This window comes from Phasianus colchicus, chromosome 5 (genome assembly GCF_987193195.1).
Source record: "Phasianus colchicus chromosome 5, bPhaCol1.hap1.1, whole genome shotgun sequence".
Classification (NCBI taxonomy): domain Eukaryota; kingdom Metazoa; phylum Chordata; class Aves; order Galliformes; family Phasianidae; genus Phasianus; species Phasianus colchicus.
Genome location: NC_143440.1, coordinates 49,691,915 through 49,708,780, shown reverse-complemented (window position 1 = coordinate 49,708,780; position 16,866 = coordinate 49,691,915). Strand labels below are relative to the sequence as shown.

Sequence of the window (16,866 nt, the reverse complement as noted above, 5' to 3'; positions counted from 1 at the left end):
TTAAATAGCTCACATTTCGTTCCTTTCCGCAAGGAGAAGAAATGGGCTTTCCTATATCTAATGGAAACACACAGCAGTGTCCCATTGATTTTAGGAAAGCAGGTGACTGCATTTCACCCTAGGAACACTGAAGTACCTTTCAAGTTTTGGACAGGGCATGTTCTGGCATTTGTAGCACAGGAATAGGTAAGCATAGATAGTTGTCATTGGCAATTTTCTTTCTTCTTCTATCACTGCAGTAAAGTAGGTCCAAAACAAGGGGCATTGATTTGCAGTAAATGGTAACTATATGCAACTCCTTTCACTTATCCAGCCATCTCAGTGCTCAGAACTGCAAGAACATGAGGTGGGCCAGCTGGAAGAAGTCTCTCTCTTTCACTGCCCAATACCAAACCTCAATCTCCATCTCGATGGGTAACAACTTGAGTGACCATGCACAGTGTGGCTGTTTTCACTAATGGGGCTGCTGGATTCCTGCTTCAGGCTTCTTGGCTTTCTTCACATATTTCTGAATGCCCTGTCTGGCGCCTGGGGCTTTCCATGGCCCAATGATATGAAGTTATTGCACCAAGCTTTGCTCTCCTTCCTCACATACCCACTGCAGTTGCAGAGGACTAACTTTTCCAAGTTGTCAGCTCTTCAGATCATTTCTGTCTTTGATCTTGGATTTCTGCTGAAGTTGGACAATTACACCTTCCCCTGCTGGCAGAGACATCCTGAACCAGCTGTAAAGCAGTGCTCCAAAACCTCCCACCCATTTGGCACTGCCAAGCCCACAAATACTTTAAGCACGTGCTTAAGTGTGATTAACTCCTGTGCCCATCTGAGAGGGGGCTGTTTCCACAGAAACACTTTGACACAGCACATGCTACCATCACACATTTCAACTTTGTGCAGGGACAGACAGAGCAGATAGAACAGAATGAGTAAAGACAGAAAACAAACATCAGTGCTGAGCACTGGGATTTGCCAAAGGACAAGTCAAGACAGGTAAGAAGGTGGGCTGTTAGCCAGTACCTAGAAGACACGTGGGATTGTGTGGGGCTCTTAGCTTCACAGCTCTTCACCATGGATGGATTTCTACAGCAATGGAATGAAACGAGACATGAGTTGTGCAAGTGCCACGGGGACAGCGTGACCATCCCAACTGCTAGCCAGCTGCAGGGACAACCTATGCCACTCACCTAGACAATAATGAAGATACAGGCTTTTCAACAGAATTGCTCCTTTCCCATGGCTTCTTCCCAGAGTCTGGAAAACAAAGATGAAAATTTACTGCCAATTATTTTTTCTCTAATAATAAAAAATCCTGAAACTGTTTTATACAGCCTCTCTAGAAAGATCCAAAACCAAAAGCGCTTAATGAGTGTAGTTCCCTACACTACAGAGAAAACGTTGACAAAAATCTGCTTAGGGATCTCTTTAATGGAGGACCAGACACTTAAATGATCCTGAAAAGACATGGAATTGGAACAGTACAAAGAAAAGAAGAAATCACTGAGATCAAGAAATACAAGTTAAGTGTTGCTTATGTTTCTTGACTGCATAGTTGGCATAAAAAATAATGTATATGAAAAAAAAGCAGCACGATCTCCCCCTGACAATTGACATTTCCACAGAGAGAATTTATTTAATGCTGTTTCCATTGCTAGCTAACAGAACATGCCCCAGACTACACTACAGATCTCTCATTTCTGGAAATGCCTACTGTTATCCCAGACTCTTCTTATGCAAATAGTCCAAAATAAAATGTGCTCTTTCAGAGACCTGAATGGCACACAACATTATACACAAAAGTTTGTTGCTCTGTGAGATCCTGAAAAGCGATTTAGAGGAATTATGGGCACTCCCAGGAAGTCCCTAGATACTGTTCCTCATTTACATGTGTGCACCTTTCTACTAACCTCTTCCCCTTCCCTTGCAAAACAAGCAAATAATGGCTTTGTTCCAAAAGGAAGCTGGAATGGTTAAATATTCATTCCTTTGGGAGAGATTTCTTTCAGCATGTATGAAAGCCGAGGCTCATGCAAGGATAATTTGCTAATGCAAAGTTGACTGGCTTGCAGCTTATCTACTGTGATAAAATTATTTCAAATCATCATAGAAAAAACACATTTTAGGGGCTACTTAATTTCACGTACTAACTCCCAAAATCAAGCCTACTGCAACAAGTTTCTAGGTTAACGACAGGTAACAATTTGAGATCCAAACCCCAATTTAACAGATCAATGCAACTACGTTACCACAAGTGAAATAATAGGTATTTGTCTCTATGGTGGCAAAATAGTGAATAGTGTCTGGACCCCTGTAACTGTACTGACTCTTTGCTCCTAGGTTGAGAAGTGCACAAAGTTACCTGCCAAGTACAGCTTTTGAAACAATAGTTATTGGGAAATCTTCTGTTAGCTACTGTTACTGAGCTCTGTCAAATGGCAATGAATCATAGAATCATAGAATCAAAGAATGGCCTGGGTTGAAAAGGACCACAATGATCATGTGGTTTCAACCCCCCTGCTATGTGCAGCGTTGCCAACCACCAGACCGGATTGCCCAGAGTCACATCCAGCCTGGCCTTGAATGCCTCCAGGGATGGGGCATCCACAACCTCCTTGGGCAACCTGTTCCAGTGTGTCACCACCTCTGTGTGGAAAAACTTCCTCCTAATATCTAACCTAAACCTCCCCTGACTTAGTTTAAAATCATTCCCCCTTGTCCTATCACTATGCGCCCTCGTAAATAGCCATTCCCCCTCCTGTTTAGACACTCCCTTCAAATATTGGAAGGCCACAATGAGTCTCCCCAGAGCCTTCTCTTCTCCAAGCTGAACAATCCCAATTCCCTCAACCTTTCTTCATAGGAGAGGTGCTCCAGCCCTCTGATCATGTGAATCAAGAGTCCCAAGGTGACGCAGAACACTAGGTGAAGAAGACAACTAAAGAGCCAGTAGTTCATTTTTAATACCTGATGAATTTTGTTGCTGCTGGGTGGGTCCTCGTGTACTGGTTGAAGGAGAGGTGCTAGCATCATCCTAGGAAGAGGAAAATAGGGCATAACTCAATTCTGCATTGAAACACAGAGTCCTCTTCTGCTCCAAAGACCAGTCACAGCACAGGTGGTACAAAATCAGGCTCTCTTCTAGCACATCTGACAGGCCCTTCTATCATGGTATGGGCTGAAGTTTGTTGTAAATTTAACCTTTCTCCTCATTTAGCATGAGAAAATACCTCTTATTCATTTATTTATTTTGTTAATATGGGCACTTTGCCATGATTCCACTTTTTCTGTACACATTTTGTTTTTGTATACCAAAGCAGGCTGAGTTACCACTGAAGAGTGCTGGCTGGTGAAATCTAAATACATAACATCCATACCTCACTTTAGAAATGATCTGTACTATGGAAACTGAGCCACCTGCAGGAACACTATGTCACATCCCAGCCTTTCAAACCAGGACAGATACTGGTACTGGGGAGAGTTGCCCAGGTACTGACATAATATAAATAATGACATCACTCAATGCTTCTCCTATATGCTATATGCTATATCTCAGATTTAGGATGTTTCCTATGATTTATGGCTGACAGATCATAAGACGTTAACCCATATTTTTGATGACAACATTATTTAGCAGCCCTCAGTATACACTCAGGCAAAGCATTAACTGTGTATGGTAAGAACAAAACTGCACCAAGTTTGACAGAAGAGAACCTCACCATACTGTGTGCTCAAGATACACACTAAACAGATTCAAACATCTTTCTTAATAGTTTGGCACTGTCAGAAAGTTTGGCAGGGGATGCAAACTACTGCAGAGCATCAAAGAGAGAGAATCAGAGGCAGAAAGACAGCAGAGGTTGAATAGTTAGAAGCTAACTGGTACCTGGGCACATGGGCACGAGATGCTTTGTGAACTCGCGGGGGGCCTTCATAAGGGTACAGGCTGGTAACAAGGATGCTCTATGAGCAGCAAACCATGAGAAGGGACATGACATTAATCCTGGCCTCTTAAACCTGGAGAGATCTCTCATGGCTTAGCAGCTCAGCATATAAAAAGAACTGTTTTAATCTGTATGTTGAACTCAAAACTACAGCGCCAAGTTGTGGACAACATACAGACAGACTGGTTAATGCAGAATGAACCCTAAGTCTCATTACAGTGTAAGTATTATGAATACATTTTAATTTTTGAATTGTCTAGTAGCTAATGCACCGTTTCTCCTTCCCTCCCAGAGATGTGTTTTATACACACTCTGCGATCTGCAGCGAGCTGATTCTTCTTTGCATGAAGGATTACCCCCCATGGTTCATGATTCACTCCAGCTCAGCTGAAGCTGCAAATTTAAAGTACGTTACACAGCCCTTGTCTCAAGATGACTTGCCAGGAGGGCTCATTGCATCTTCATTAGGGGCAAGAATCTCCTATCCCCTGAAACACTGGAAGCAGACCATGAAAAATCACCAACTGATCTTGTTTGGACAACATCTCACCCATGAATACCAAGGCAATTCTTGTTTCTAGTGCCCTCTTCCCAGGAGAGGTAGAAACATTATTTTTGATTGAGTATGTATTGCTGGGCCAGCACTGCTTGTCAGTCCCTGACACACACCAGGAATGAGAACAGGACTTTACAAGGCAGCACATCAACATATTTGCAAGAGCACAACCATGAGGAATCCTTCACTTACATTTTGGCCTTCCTCTTCTTTTTTGTCACCTGGCTTGTCTGACTGCGACGCTGCTTTCCTCCTTTGCAAAAGAATATGAGATAGGACAGAGTCAGGCCTCCAGCATCACATCTCCTGTGCAAGGCACCAGCCTCCATGTGGGAAGGCTGATTTAAGCTTTGCTGAGTTATTATTTACTAAGTTCATCCTACAGAGCTTGACAATGACCAAATACATTCGGTTGTGCGGGATTTGAGATGGAGGTGAGGAACCCAAACCTTATCAATACGACTCAGAGGGGCAATATTTTCAAGCCACATTCAATAGAGGAATGCAGAGTGTGGCAACTGTTTTCCCAGCTTTGTGTATTTACTTAACACTTTCCAAAAGATTACATCCCACAGTTCATGTTCAGAATTTCTTCTGAAATGATTAAGACATGGAGAAAAGTTGGAATCAGACCCTCTGCACTGGGAACTATGTTTATCCTACTCCATCTTTGCACACCATACATTGTTATCCCACTCATCTGCTTTTTTTACTACTCATATGTAAAAAAGGAAAATATCTTTAGAGCTAAAACCAAAACATCTGTCACTAGGAACCTGTGAATTACAGGCTAACAGAATATTACTGATAGAAGGAGGGGAAAAAGAGAAAGCAAAAATAACTGAAATAGAGTGCCTCTAAATGTCTGGTAGCTTGATATATCATTACAAGTTGTCTTGTTGCAGAATAAATTGGCTAGACTGTCTTATACACACCAAGAATCAATAATAAGTTACCTGCCAAGATGTTGTCTTGTTATTCTATTTATGGTTTTATGCTCAATATCCTGACTGTGCTGCATAAAAAAGTTTCCTTCCTAGTTTACTCTTCCTGAAAACAACAACTTTGGAATAGATTTGGTGAATGGCAGGATCACAAAGGATACATTTGCCACCATCTTTGAAGGTTACCACTCTCAAGGCTTCGCTACAGCAACACAACTCTACAGCAACACCAGGCACCAGTGCTGCAACACCTCCACCTTCACACCAAATACCAGAGGATGTTGGTGACTAAGGCCTGTGCAGGACTCATTGAACTGCAAGAGGCACCAAAGTGACCCACTACTCAACTTAAAGGAGAGCACCTTCTCCCATACACAGTCTGCTGCAGAGCTCATGCTAAGGCTTACTTGAAATCTCGGTACAAACCTTTTTGCCAGTAATTTATTCATTTCTTCCATTAGTCCTCCACTGCCTCCTCCACTACTTGTTCGATTGGCATCGCTCTTAGAGACCCCGCTGGGGCTGGACCCTCCTGAACCATCTTCTGGCTTAAGACAGAAATCAACATTGAAATTAATGCAAATAATTTCATTTACAATCATACCCTTAGCGATCAGTTTTCCTAATCATCAGGAGCAGCGATCGCAACCAGAGGCTAGAAGTGCTCTGGGGTTGAAAGGAGACATATGTAGAACTTTATTAATAAACTCAGTAGCATTGCGTGAGGCAATATATAGGGGTGAACGAGGAAAAATCCCAGAGTGCTGTTTCTTTGTAATTACGTTTAAGTTACACAACCCTTAATTAAGTGGACGTTTATTTATGTGAGGCCTCAACAGTTTATGCTGGTGATTTTGAGCACTTACAGTGCCTGTAAACAGTAGTTTACAGTGGCAGATACTACAAGGGTAGACTTTGCAGAATCAAAGAAAATCCTGGCAATGTGAAAAGCTGCAGCCGTTTCCCAACCGCTATTTTCTGAAGAGCAGAAATTCTATCAAACTTTCTACCTGCTCTGCCAATTTCACATGCTCAGCTTTATCTGCTCCACAGACTCCCATCCAAAAATCCATGTAGCCGAGGCGGGCTTCATTGGCTCTGCAGAACCCTGTGCCAAGCCAGGCCTTACTTCCACGCAGTAGCAAAGAGCCCACCTGGCAGCCCCCAGCCAGCTCCTTACCCGCTGAACTCTCCTCAGTTTGGCACCAGCCAGAGCCGCCGCGAGCCCTGACACCGACCCATCTTCACTGGCAGCACCTTGGCCGGCACCGGCTGGCAGCGGGGGTGGTGGTGGGGGAGCGGCTCCCATAGGGGGTGGAGGGACTGGGGGGGGTGGTGGAGGTGGGGGGCCCCCGGATGAAGCAGGGATCACTGAAGCACCGCTGGGATGGCCAGGTGGGAGAGCTGGGCCTGAAAGGCAGAGAAGATGAATTATACACTGAGAACCGTCTCCTCCAGCTCGCACACCACACCATGCTCCCTGTCCCAGGGCTGCAGCCTGATAGCATGAGTAACCAATGCAAGGAAGTGTCACACACAAGCAGAAGAGTGGATGTATCAATGGCCAGTCAGCTTTGGCTGTGTCCTGACTGGGGAAGCATCAATGATTAATCAGTATGATTGTGTTCACCTGCAAGACCCTGTCTCTAATAACAAACTTTCCTCCTCTCAGCAAGTACTTTATTCTATGCTGAAATCAAAGCATGGACAACACTCCCTAAGCGGCACCTTTCATCCGCTTCTCTTACAGCCTTCTACATGTGGACTACAAACTGCACCAGGCAGCAGCACAGACTTCTGCTGACACCAGCCTTCCAGCAGAAGCATGGGCTACAGATGCTCGCTCCCTTCTGTTTTATGGCATATGGGTGTTTTGTTGTATAGCATCAGCCAACAAAATGCAGAGTAACAGTGGGGAGTTCAGCCACACCACGGTTCAGTAAAGCCCTCGCTGGCTGCAGGGGCTGACCAACGTGATTAATCCCGGTGCAGTGCTTTGCCTGCAGTGGGTCCACCGAATGTGTACACTATCAGGAGGTTATTTCCCTACATCAGGCTCCCAAAAGAGGCTGATCTTGATATATAATCACAGGTTCAGTTGTTCAGTAAGTGTTACTTTGAAAGGCAGGAGGATTTTAACTGAGGAATGTTTAAAAATTAACATTAGCAGCCTGGTTTTCTTCTTATCTAGGGTTTTTTATAGCACTGCCTTATTTCTGTGGTTAGTTCTGTATTATTTCACGCTCCCAATTTCATTCTTGAAATGAACCATAGCTGCTATTAGAAATGCATTAAACATTTCAAGCCCTCTTTGGTTCACAAACATAATAGTAATTCATCGTGGGTACAGTTAATTGTAATTGCAAAACGACACCCACCTAATTAGAGACTAGCCTGAAGCAAAAACTGAACTGAGTCAAAATAATGGACTGATGTAAATTTAAAATAACTTTATTGAACTAAGTGGATTTCAAGGACTTATATGAGCTGATGGACTGAGCCTCCAGTGGTTGGATTAATATTTTTAGCAGAAAGTGGATGGAAATGTCTCAGTTTTCTGTCTTTTCTAGACATATTATTTAAGCATTATATGTGGTTATTGACAGGAATGGATCCAAGACACAAAAATTGAGATCTGAATTGCAAATAGGCATTACGTGTAGCTGCTCTAACTCAGCAGGCTTCAGACAAGCACTAGGAATTGAGACCGTATGCAAAGTACAGATCCAGGCTCTTGATTTGCCTGCATTGAAAAAGGTTTGCTCTCAACTATTAGTGCAGCTCACAGTGGGAAGACAGTTTCTAGAAGTGAAGGAATTATATAAGTGCAGAAGATTCTGCATAGCTCTAACAAAATCCGTGCTGTATTTTTGCTGGTAACAGAAATACCACTTGAGTAAAATAATAAAAATCACATCCTCTCTGATTGCCACACGGACAACGAGTCTATTGCAGCCTCAGCCTCTGGCTTACAAGAGCCCATCCGCTAGGTCTGGACCAGCTGAATATAGGCTTTGTATGAAGGTCACTGCCAAATGCAATTGGGCTCTGCCAAAGGATACAAATCTCCTCCTGGGCTAATACTCTTAAGAGCATGCACTACAACAACTCAGCTATAGGGCCCTTGCACTGTAATTCTTGTTTTTGTTCCACTTCTAGCATGGGTGGGAGGTCCTCAGCAGTCCTGAGTGCTTTTCCACCTTGGTTTCCGATGTTACACACAGCAGAGTATTCCTGGGTCTCAGGTGCTCTAGCAGTCATGGGCAATGTGAATGCAGCCTTTCATACAGCTCAAAGCTACGGCTTTTTACAGGTCACAACTTGTTCAAAATCAGTACTTACGCAAGTGGGAAATGGCTGATGAAGTCATGTAAGGAAGGGTCCTCCTGGGCACAGTCGCCTCAGGCCCAGCAGCGTAAGGGGGAGGCAATGGAAGACAGTGTGACATGGGCTGATAGCAGTGCTGTGGGGGACGATGGGGTGGAGAGGACAGGGAGGGGGCTTGGCCCCAGGAGCCAGGAGGGCTGGCAATCACAGGCAGCTGGGAGGCAGGCGCAGCCCCTAGGCGCAGCAAGAAGGCCCCCACCACGCTTCTCCTCCGGCTCCTAGAGGAGCCCACAGATTCAGGATGGCCATTCAAGGGCATGCTGGGCAAGGTTTCCTGCCTTGCTTTGTCTGTGGATCCCCTGACGCTGTCACATGGGGCAGCAATCACAGGCAAGAGGGTGGGATCACGCGGCTGCAGGCCATCAGCCCTCTGCCCCAGGGATGTGTTTGTGATGGGAACTGCAGAAGGCTGAGAACCACAGAGAGAGGAACGCCTGAGGGGCTGGCAAGAAGCAAACAGAAAGTGGGAAGAAGGATGAGAAGGTGGTGGGGACAGCGAGGCCCGCCTGACCCGTGGTAGTACAGTCCCGCGGGCTGGGCAGGATGGAGGATTGGAACCTAAGGTTGTTAGCAGCTCAGAGGCTGAGTGTCTGTGTAGAAGCTGCAAGGGCTCTCTGTCTCTCCACAGGCATTGCAGAGAAGATTTATCAGGGAGCTCAGGGGCAGCCAGTGGGGCAGGGAGGGCACTGGGATGGGGTGGTGGCAGAGGGGCAGCACCAGAGGCAGGTGAAGGAGGCTGGTGCTGGGAGGGGAGAGAGCACATGTTTATCTGCAAGGAGGAATCTAAAAGAACAGGGAAGACAAATGAAAAAAGAAAAAGGCGGGTATGCAGTGAGGAATGAAACCAACGCAAAGCAACGTAGTGAAAAAGGGACCACAGAATAAATGCAAACAGAAGCTCAATCAAAACCAAGAGGAGTTGGTGCAGGCACCTGCCAAGGGTCTTTCAGCCCTCAGTAGAACTGGGACTGTTTGAAAAAATAGCCCAAGGTTTGGAATGAGCTGTCTGTTCCAGTGCCAGCGAGCCCACGGGAACTTGTGGCTGCAAGCATTGACCTCACACCACAGGAGCAGCAAGAGACATTTTGAACACAGTAGTTGCTGCTCTGCAGCCAGGAGGAGATGGCCAGAACTCCCCAGGGGCATCCCACTCCATGCAGGTGCCCAGTTGGGATTTGTGGCTGTGTTTCTTGATGCAGAAGAGTACATGGCAACCTCCACCCAGACACAGCCCAGAAACTTCTGACACTAGCTAAGGTATGTGTGTATGTGTCTATCCCTAGGGTAGTTTCAGGTAAAATACAACTGAAAATTTACCAGATTAACTGGTGCCTCCAAAACAAAAGGCTACACAAGACCATTTTGGCTTGTTTGTTGTCAGTCTTCACAGAGGCAAGCTATACTCTATAAACTATTCCTGTCATCTCTTCACTCAGCTTTGTGCAACTTAATATGTTATAGAAGATTTTCATAAGCTCATTAAATATATATGTATTTTCCATTAAGCACACAGAAGACTCCTCACTTCATCACTACAAAATCCCCACAGATGATACTCCAGGGCTGTCATTTCCTCTGTGCTGCATCTGACTGCACGAAAAGCAATAGGGCAGCCCAGAACTGGCAGTGCCACCCCTTTCTGTTGATGTCCTCTGGACATGAGACATCACTGCTATGTGACTATGTAACCTTGGCAAGCCAAAAATCCCCCTCTGCTTACCAGCTTTGACAGGCCCCACACTTGTCTAACTCTACCTGCATGTCTCATTGCTGCAAATGCTTTAAAATCAAATTATCGCCATAACCCTCATTCCAGCATGGGCACAGAGATTGCTGAGTCTCCCTCTTTGGAGATCTTCCAAAGCCACCTGGATGTGATCCTGGGCACTGTGCTCTGGGTGTCACAGCTGGAGCAGGGGTTGGAGCAGAAGGACCCAGATGTGCTTTCCTACTTCTACCATTCTGTGATTTTGTAATTTTTAACCATGTATATGAAACCGTGCAAAACCCAACTACAACTAGAGGACAAAAGCAGGGAGACCATAGCTGCTTTGTTTGCAGGCATTTTATGCATACCTGTGGTAGAAGTTCTTCTTTCCAGAGATTCTTGGCGCTGTTGCTGCTGCTCCATCACTTGTCTGAAACAACAATGAAAAAACCTCCAGTCATTATATATTCTTTATATATTTTATTTTTTTTTTAAGAGCTTTATTCGCTGTGAAGTCCTCAAGATGTATGTATTGGGTAGCGTGAGCCAGTCCTCACAAATTATGTTCCAACGAACAGAGCTGGTTTTGGTTTCACTCGCCCTGACCACAGTGGTGCCAGGTGCTGGGGATGTGCAATCAGGACAGGGTCTGGCACCTGCAGGACACCACAGATGCTTGGGCAAGGTTCCATGATCCATGTCAGGAAACTCCACAATGGGTTCTGCAGGAGACATGGCCAGGAGGTGGGTTTTATAGGTCCAGGAGAGCACAGTGGCCATGCATGTCCTCAACTCAAAGCACGTCAGCATCCCTGGGAAAGAGCAAGGGGCATCTCTCATAGAACAGCACTCTTGAGACTTTCACAGATCAGAGACCCAAAGGACTTGAAGTTAGAATGAAAATATATTACGTTTCTGCTGTGTTTAGCTGCTGACTGTACAAAGCCTGGTGTGCTCTGCTGCAGGGCTGTTTCTTGCTGGCATAGCACAGCCTTGCAGGTGAGCAGAGCCACCCTGCTTTGCCAGGAGTACGTGGAGCTCCACGCATGCTTGGCACAGAATTACATCACTGCTTTGGTTGTTTTGCATCCTAAGGAGCTGCCAGCTCCCAGGCTGCCCAAGCAGGTAGACACAAGTGAGAAGCCTTTTCACAGGCTTCACTTTCCAGAGACGTGCAGTTGCCAGATGCATCAGCAGAGGGCTTCTCTCACACGCTGTAATACTGCCGAAATTGCCAATGCTGCCCCTGTGATGGGCCCTTCCTGCCATTCCGTGGTTAAAAAGACTGATAGTTCAAACAAACAGCCAAGTGTTTTTTAACATGCAAACACTGAATGCAACTCTGAAATTACCTTTTTTTTTTCTTTTTTTCTCTTGCAAGAGCTTTCTGCACAGTAAGGCAAGCTTAACTATAGGCAACACTTCTTCAAGGAATCCTTACGCGATATCTTAGAAACGTCTCCTCATTACATTTTTGCTCTACTTGTACTTTCAAATGAGTCTGCAGTTTTCTTATTTACATAAAAATAAGATTTTTTTTAAGGAAAAAGTATCCATAAAAATAAAGTTGTGTAGGAACAAAAAGAATGTCTTACTTTGCAAAACAATCTCCCTTTCAATTCTAATTTAATAGATAGATTGGGAAAATCCACAATGATAATTATTCACTATGGACAGATCAATCTTACACTGGTATTATGTTCAGGTCAAATGATCCAGCAAATACAAGCAATTTCTAGGAAATCATTACAGGCATCCAGAAAAAATTATTCTATGTACAAAGTGTGAAGTGGAAAGTTTTGAGGGACAGCCATAGTTGGCTGAATCCAGTGGTTTCATATCAGCTAGAACAATCTAAACCAAACAGAAATCAGCACATATCTTGGCTCTTACTGGATAGCTATGTACTGAACACCGATACTACAGCATCAGTTTCACAAATTCCAGTTCTAAATGGACATACTAAGAATTCCAGAAGCATGCTATCCCTTGCAACAGCTTGGCACTTATTAACAAGATTTGATGATGAAAGACTTGACATATACTCTCCTCTTTAAACCTTGGGCAAGTTCTAGGTTCATCTGGGTGTAGGAAAGCTCCTGAGGTACAGACCTGGAAAGGAAGGTGGGTAAGAGGCATCCAAGTCTCTTGAACCCCTGGAGCAGATGCAGGAACCAGGTGCTCCTCAGAATAAGTCAGAATGGGCATTTGAAGTCTTTTGGGCTCGTGCTAACCTTGTCTGCCCTTGGGCAGGAGCAGCTTGTACCAGCCAAGCACATCCTCCCACACATGCTAAAAGGAGAAGTTCTTACACTGTAAGGAAGTCACACTTGTTCCAGTGGAACTAAATAAAGACTGAGATTTGCACAAGGCTGCTTAAGGAGTATACCAGGAGTAAAGTAGAAGAAAGGACAAATTGCATCCTCTGACATAAAATATGTTCTTTAAACATTTGTATAAAGGTCTTTAAAAATTCTTTAAAGCAGACGAATTTTCACGGCATTTACAATAACTGATTTCCTTTTCCGCTTACAAGATGTTAAAAAAACAGAGGCCTAAAATTAGGCCTGCTCTATGCTTTAAGAGTGCATTAGCATAATTAAAGCTGAAAATCCTCCAGTGCAGATGCAAGAACATCTAAGTGCATATACTGGCATAGCTTATTCCAGTCCAGTGGAGCAAAAGAAGCCTTCCCAGAACCATGTGCCCTGTGACAGTAGAATAATATCGACTCCAAGGGCTTTTACAATCTCTAAACAAACAAAAAAAAAATCAATAATTAAAATATTTTCTCTAACTAAAGCTGGTCATGCGTTGAATGTACAGACAGACACCTGAATGTGAGGTCTGAATTTTGTACAGTCTGCACATTCAGCAGCTCCCACATGCTCAATCAGGACTGGACCACATCTTCTAGCCAGGCTGAGTGGCACACAGGCACAGAGCAGGAGCTCCCCCCTCACCTTTATGATAGCTCAGCTACCAGAGTAACCCTTACCAAGCCCAAGTGACATATTATCACACACTCAACAGTCACCTGTAAATCCCTGTTAAACCTCAGGCCAGTTGAGGTTACTCATAAGGGAGCAAGGAAGTAGTTTTCCTACATATTCCCTATAATTCTTGCAGAATGGAAGAAGGAATTACATGGAGGGTTGTTTGCTCAGAACTGCCTTCTGCTGGGCAGGGGTAGCTGAAGATACTGCTGCCACAGGAGTCTTGGCTGAATCAGCAAAACTGAAATGAGATCTTCCTACTAGTTTCATTATGGAGAAGGCATCCAAAGAAGGACGTTCCTGCCCACATTCTTCCTTTGACATCAAGGAGACTACTGCTGGTGGCTGGAGAAAAGGCTACATGTAACAATGGCAGTAAGTTGAGACATGCTTATAAGGTGATGGGAATGATTTTGTAGTCTCATTTGTTAGCCTGTTTAGAGCAAAGCATTCATAAAAAAGAATGGCATACGATTCTGGAAGTATAATCATATGATAAGCCTAAGTTATTCCTGACAGTGCATGTAGTCCATTGGATGCTTCCTGTGCAATATGACTAGCAACTGCCAGTAAGCAACCCAGAACAGGGTATGGTCAGGCTTTCTTAATTTACTTGAGAAACACTCTGTAGGCTTCTTTTAAATATGTTTATTGTTAACTCTGAAACTTTAGCATGCCTCACGCTTGCCTTTGAGCAAAGAGTCTACCTAGGGCTTCAGTTCACTTCACCCTCATCACAGAGACAATATCAATAATTACAGAACACTGAAAATCAACACAAAACAGGTATGAGTAGAAAGAACGGTGCTTATTAATGAGCAAGGATTGCACACACATCCCAGTTACAAACTAGAAGCCTATCATAACCAACTCACCTCCTTTGTGCTTCCATCTCATCTGGAGATGGCCCATTCTGGACCTGGCGCTGGGCAGCTGGGCCTGCAGAGAAAACAGGAGAATGCTATTGGAAATGCAGTAGTTGATGACTTTTCCAAAAAATGCTTCTTCTGAAAAGGGTAAGGAGAGACATTAAGTCCATGCCCAATTTGTGGAACTGGACAAAATTCCCCATAGTTTGTGGTGTCACTGGACCTTAGGCTTTGGTGTGAAGCAGCTGCAAGATTTCCTTGTGCACATACACATGTACGTGAGATATTTCAATAAGCAGACTTGTGATGAAAGAATTTCAGGGTTTAAGTCAGTCACTCCTGTCATTGGCTAAAAAATTCCATCATGACAAACCTTAGCCACGTTCATCACAAATTTTTTCCCTCATTTCATCAAAATAATTTTTCTCTTTTATTCAGAAATGAGTTCTATGCATTATTAGTCTTATTTTTATTTTAAGTTAGGAACCCTAGATGATTGTTTCTGATGGCACATTTTGTTCTTACTAGTACTTGGTCACAGTGAGAAATGTCCTTAAAATGAAGCACACACATAAAGTTCCCAATTATGCTTTGAAATTGTAGCTTTCCCTATAGTTTCTATACTAATGTCCTCCTCTTTTGGCAGGAAAAAAAAAATATATATCCCAAGAGAAAAAAAAGATCAAAAGACAATACTTCAGACCCAAATAAGTAAATAATTGATATTCCATAACTCTTTACAGAGCTGGTTGACAAAACTGCAGATATTTTTATTTGCATATTAATTTAGGAAGCTGGGCAATTTTCCAGATGCACACGGTACATGATTCCATGTACCCCAAAATGACCTAATTCTCTCTTACACATCTTTAGATGTGTAACAGTTGTTTTCTAAGTAATGATTAATTCAATTGTTTTACAGATTGAGATTTCTTACAGAAATCGCCACAGTGCAGCAAAATGTCATTTGTTTCTATACCTCTTTTCTAAATTCCTCTTTCTTCTATTTTACTGACTTCTACACATTCCTTTTGTTTAGCATGATTTTCCTCTCCAAGTGCTTTAAAAGTGGAATACTCCTAAAAGCCAGAGAAAAGAAAGCAAGTGTGACTAGAAGAGGAGGAGGAGGCTTGTTCCCTCTGCAAAACAAGAAGCAGTGGAGTGAGAGCTGATCGGATAATGCCAACTGAGGGAGAGAACCCAACCCATTGCATGTAAACCAGTTGTAGAGGTCAACCACAGTCTGTGGCACGGGGATAACTGTTCTGTGTTACTGCAGAGACCTGCAGCGACTGGAAGAGATTTTGAGGAAAGCCACATGTAGCTCTGTCCTGGGACAACAGGGTGTTCTGTTTCCCATTCATTTTTGTTGTGCTCAAGTTACCTACAGCCATTAGAAATAACTCCTCCTTACATCCTCCCTGTGATCTTATTGAAACCAGTCTTTTTTTGCTACAACTCTCTCAAACACTAAAGAAGAAGGTTAGAGACACCCTGTTTCAGCAACTAAGATTTTGCCGAGGCTGGCTGACATATTTACGAGTCCAACCCAAGATTTTAGTTCTATTAATTGCCAGAAACACAAACGTTGGTAGATATTTTTTTTTCTATTCTGGAGCTCGGGGCAGACTCAAGCACCATCTGATGCAGTCTGCAACCCACTTAATGCTCTGCAACAGCAGAGCTCCCTGGTTCTGTCGTCCTTGAGCTCACTTTTAGCACGTTCAGCCACAGCTTGCACAGATACTGAACATGGGAATTATTTTTTGCTTGGTTTCACACGTATGTTCTGTGAGGTACATACAGCAGCCACCTGTTTGACTGAGGGCTTTTTTAATTCAGGTAGACTTTTCCATGCTTAACTTCTCTCCAACACTTTCAGGCATTTCTCAGACATGAGCAAGCATGACCAGTAAGTTCTCCTGCTAATGGCACCCTCATTTAAACACTCTGCAGACTGCACCACAAGCTGCCTCCTACTCTGCCAGCCTTTGGGAACAGCACTTCCCATAAAACTGAGAGACAGTTCTGCTTTTGACCCATCCATGGCTCCACTGCTGTGGCAATCTGCATCTTTAGCAACTAATGAATGCAGGAGACATGCTGTGAACATCCCATCTTTCCTCGCTTCGTTGCTTTGTAATAATGAACCGTGCTTTATATAAGCAACTTTGGACTCAGCTCAAGGCAGATTATGGGAGAGAACTGAAGTTTTCACTGTTTCCCTTTTCTCCTCCTGCTTATTGGAGAAGGTTTGCAGCACTGAGCACCATCCACATGGCTGGAGGTGACTAAGAGAGCTCCCTGCAGTGGGTGATGGTGGCTGTGTGTTGGTGGCAGCTCCTGGCACCTCCCACACCTCTGCACCCTGCCACCCACTGGAAATAAACCTCCTTCTTTCTTCTACTCATGCTACAACTGCAAGTACTGCTGCCTGAGTGCATGCAAGAAAATGGACACATGAGGTC

At 44.0% G+C, this 16,866-nt stretch overlaps 2 protein-coding genes across 7 annotated transcripts in view; both read right to left on the bottom strand.

The window, feature by feature from the left end:
- The window catches only part of EVL (Enah/Vasp-like), a 133,048-nt gene that overhangs the window by 3,234 nt on the left and 112,948 nt on the right, over nt 1-16,866 (bottom strand). For 5 of the 6 annotated variants that reach the window (XM_031593001.2, XM_090141606.1, XM_090141604.1 and 2 more), the window contains exons 4-11: nt 14,405-14,468; nt 10,902-10,963; nt 6,619-6,848; nt 5,865-5,986; nt 4,687-4,747; nt 2,962-3,028; nt 1,185-1,251; nt 1,018-1,080 (exon numbers count right to left, since the gene is read on the bottom strand). In XM_031593001.2, coding sequence (XP_031448861.1) covers nt 1,018-1,080; nt 1,185-1,251; nt 2,962-3,028; nt 4,687-4,747; nt 5,865-5,986; nt 6,619-6,848; nt 10,902-10,963; nt 14,405-14,468 — 736 coding nt within the window. The remainder of the gene's footprint in view (nt 1-1,017; nt 1,081-1,184; nt 1,252-2,961; nt 3,029-4,686; nt 4,748-5,864; nt 5,987-6,618; nt 6,849-10,901; nt 10,964-14,404; nt 14,469-16,866) is intronic. The other variant, XM_090141605.1, reaches the window with a different exon arrangement.
- LOC149917915 (ena/VASP-like protein) lies at nt 6,856-10,891 on the bottom strand. Its single transcript, XM_090141608.1, has one exon. It carries the CDS (start codon nt 9,586-9,588, stop codon nt 8,770-8,772), a length of 819 nt encoding a protein of 272 aa, XP_089997734.1. The 5' UTR covers nt 9,589-10,891; the 3' UTR covers nt 6,856-8,769.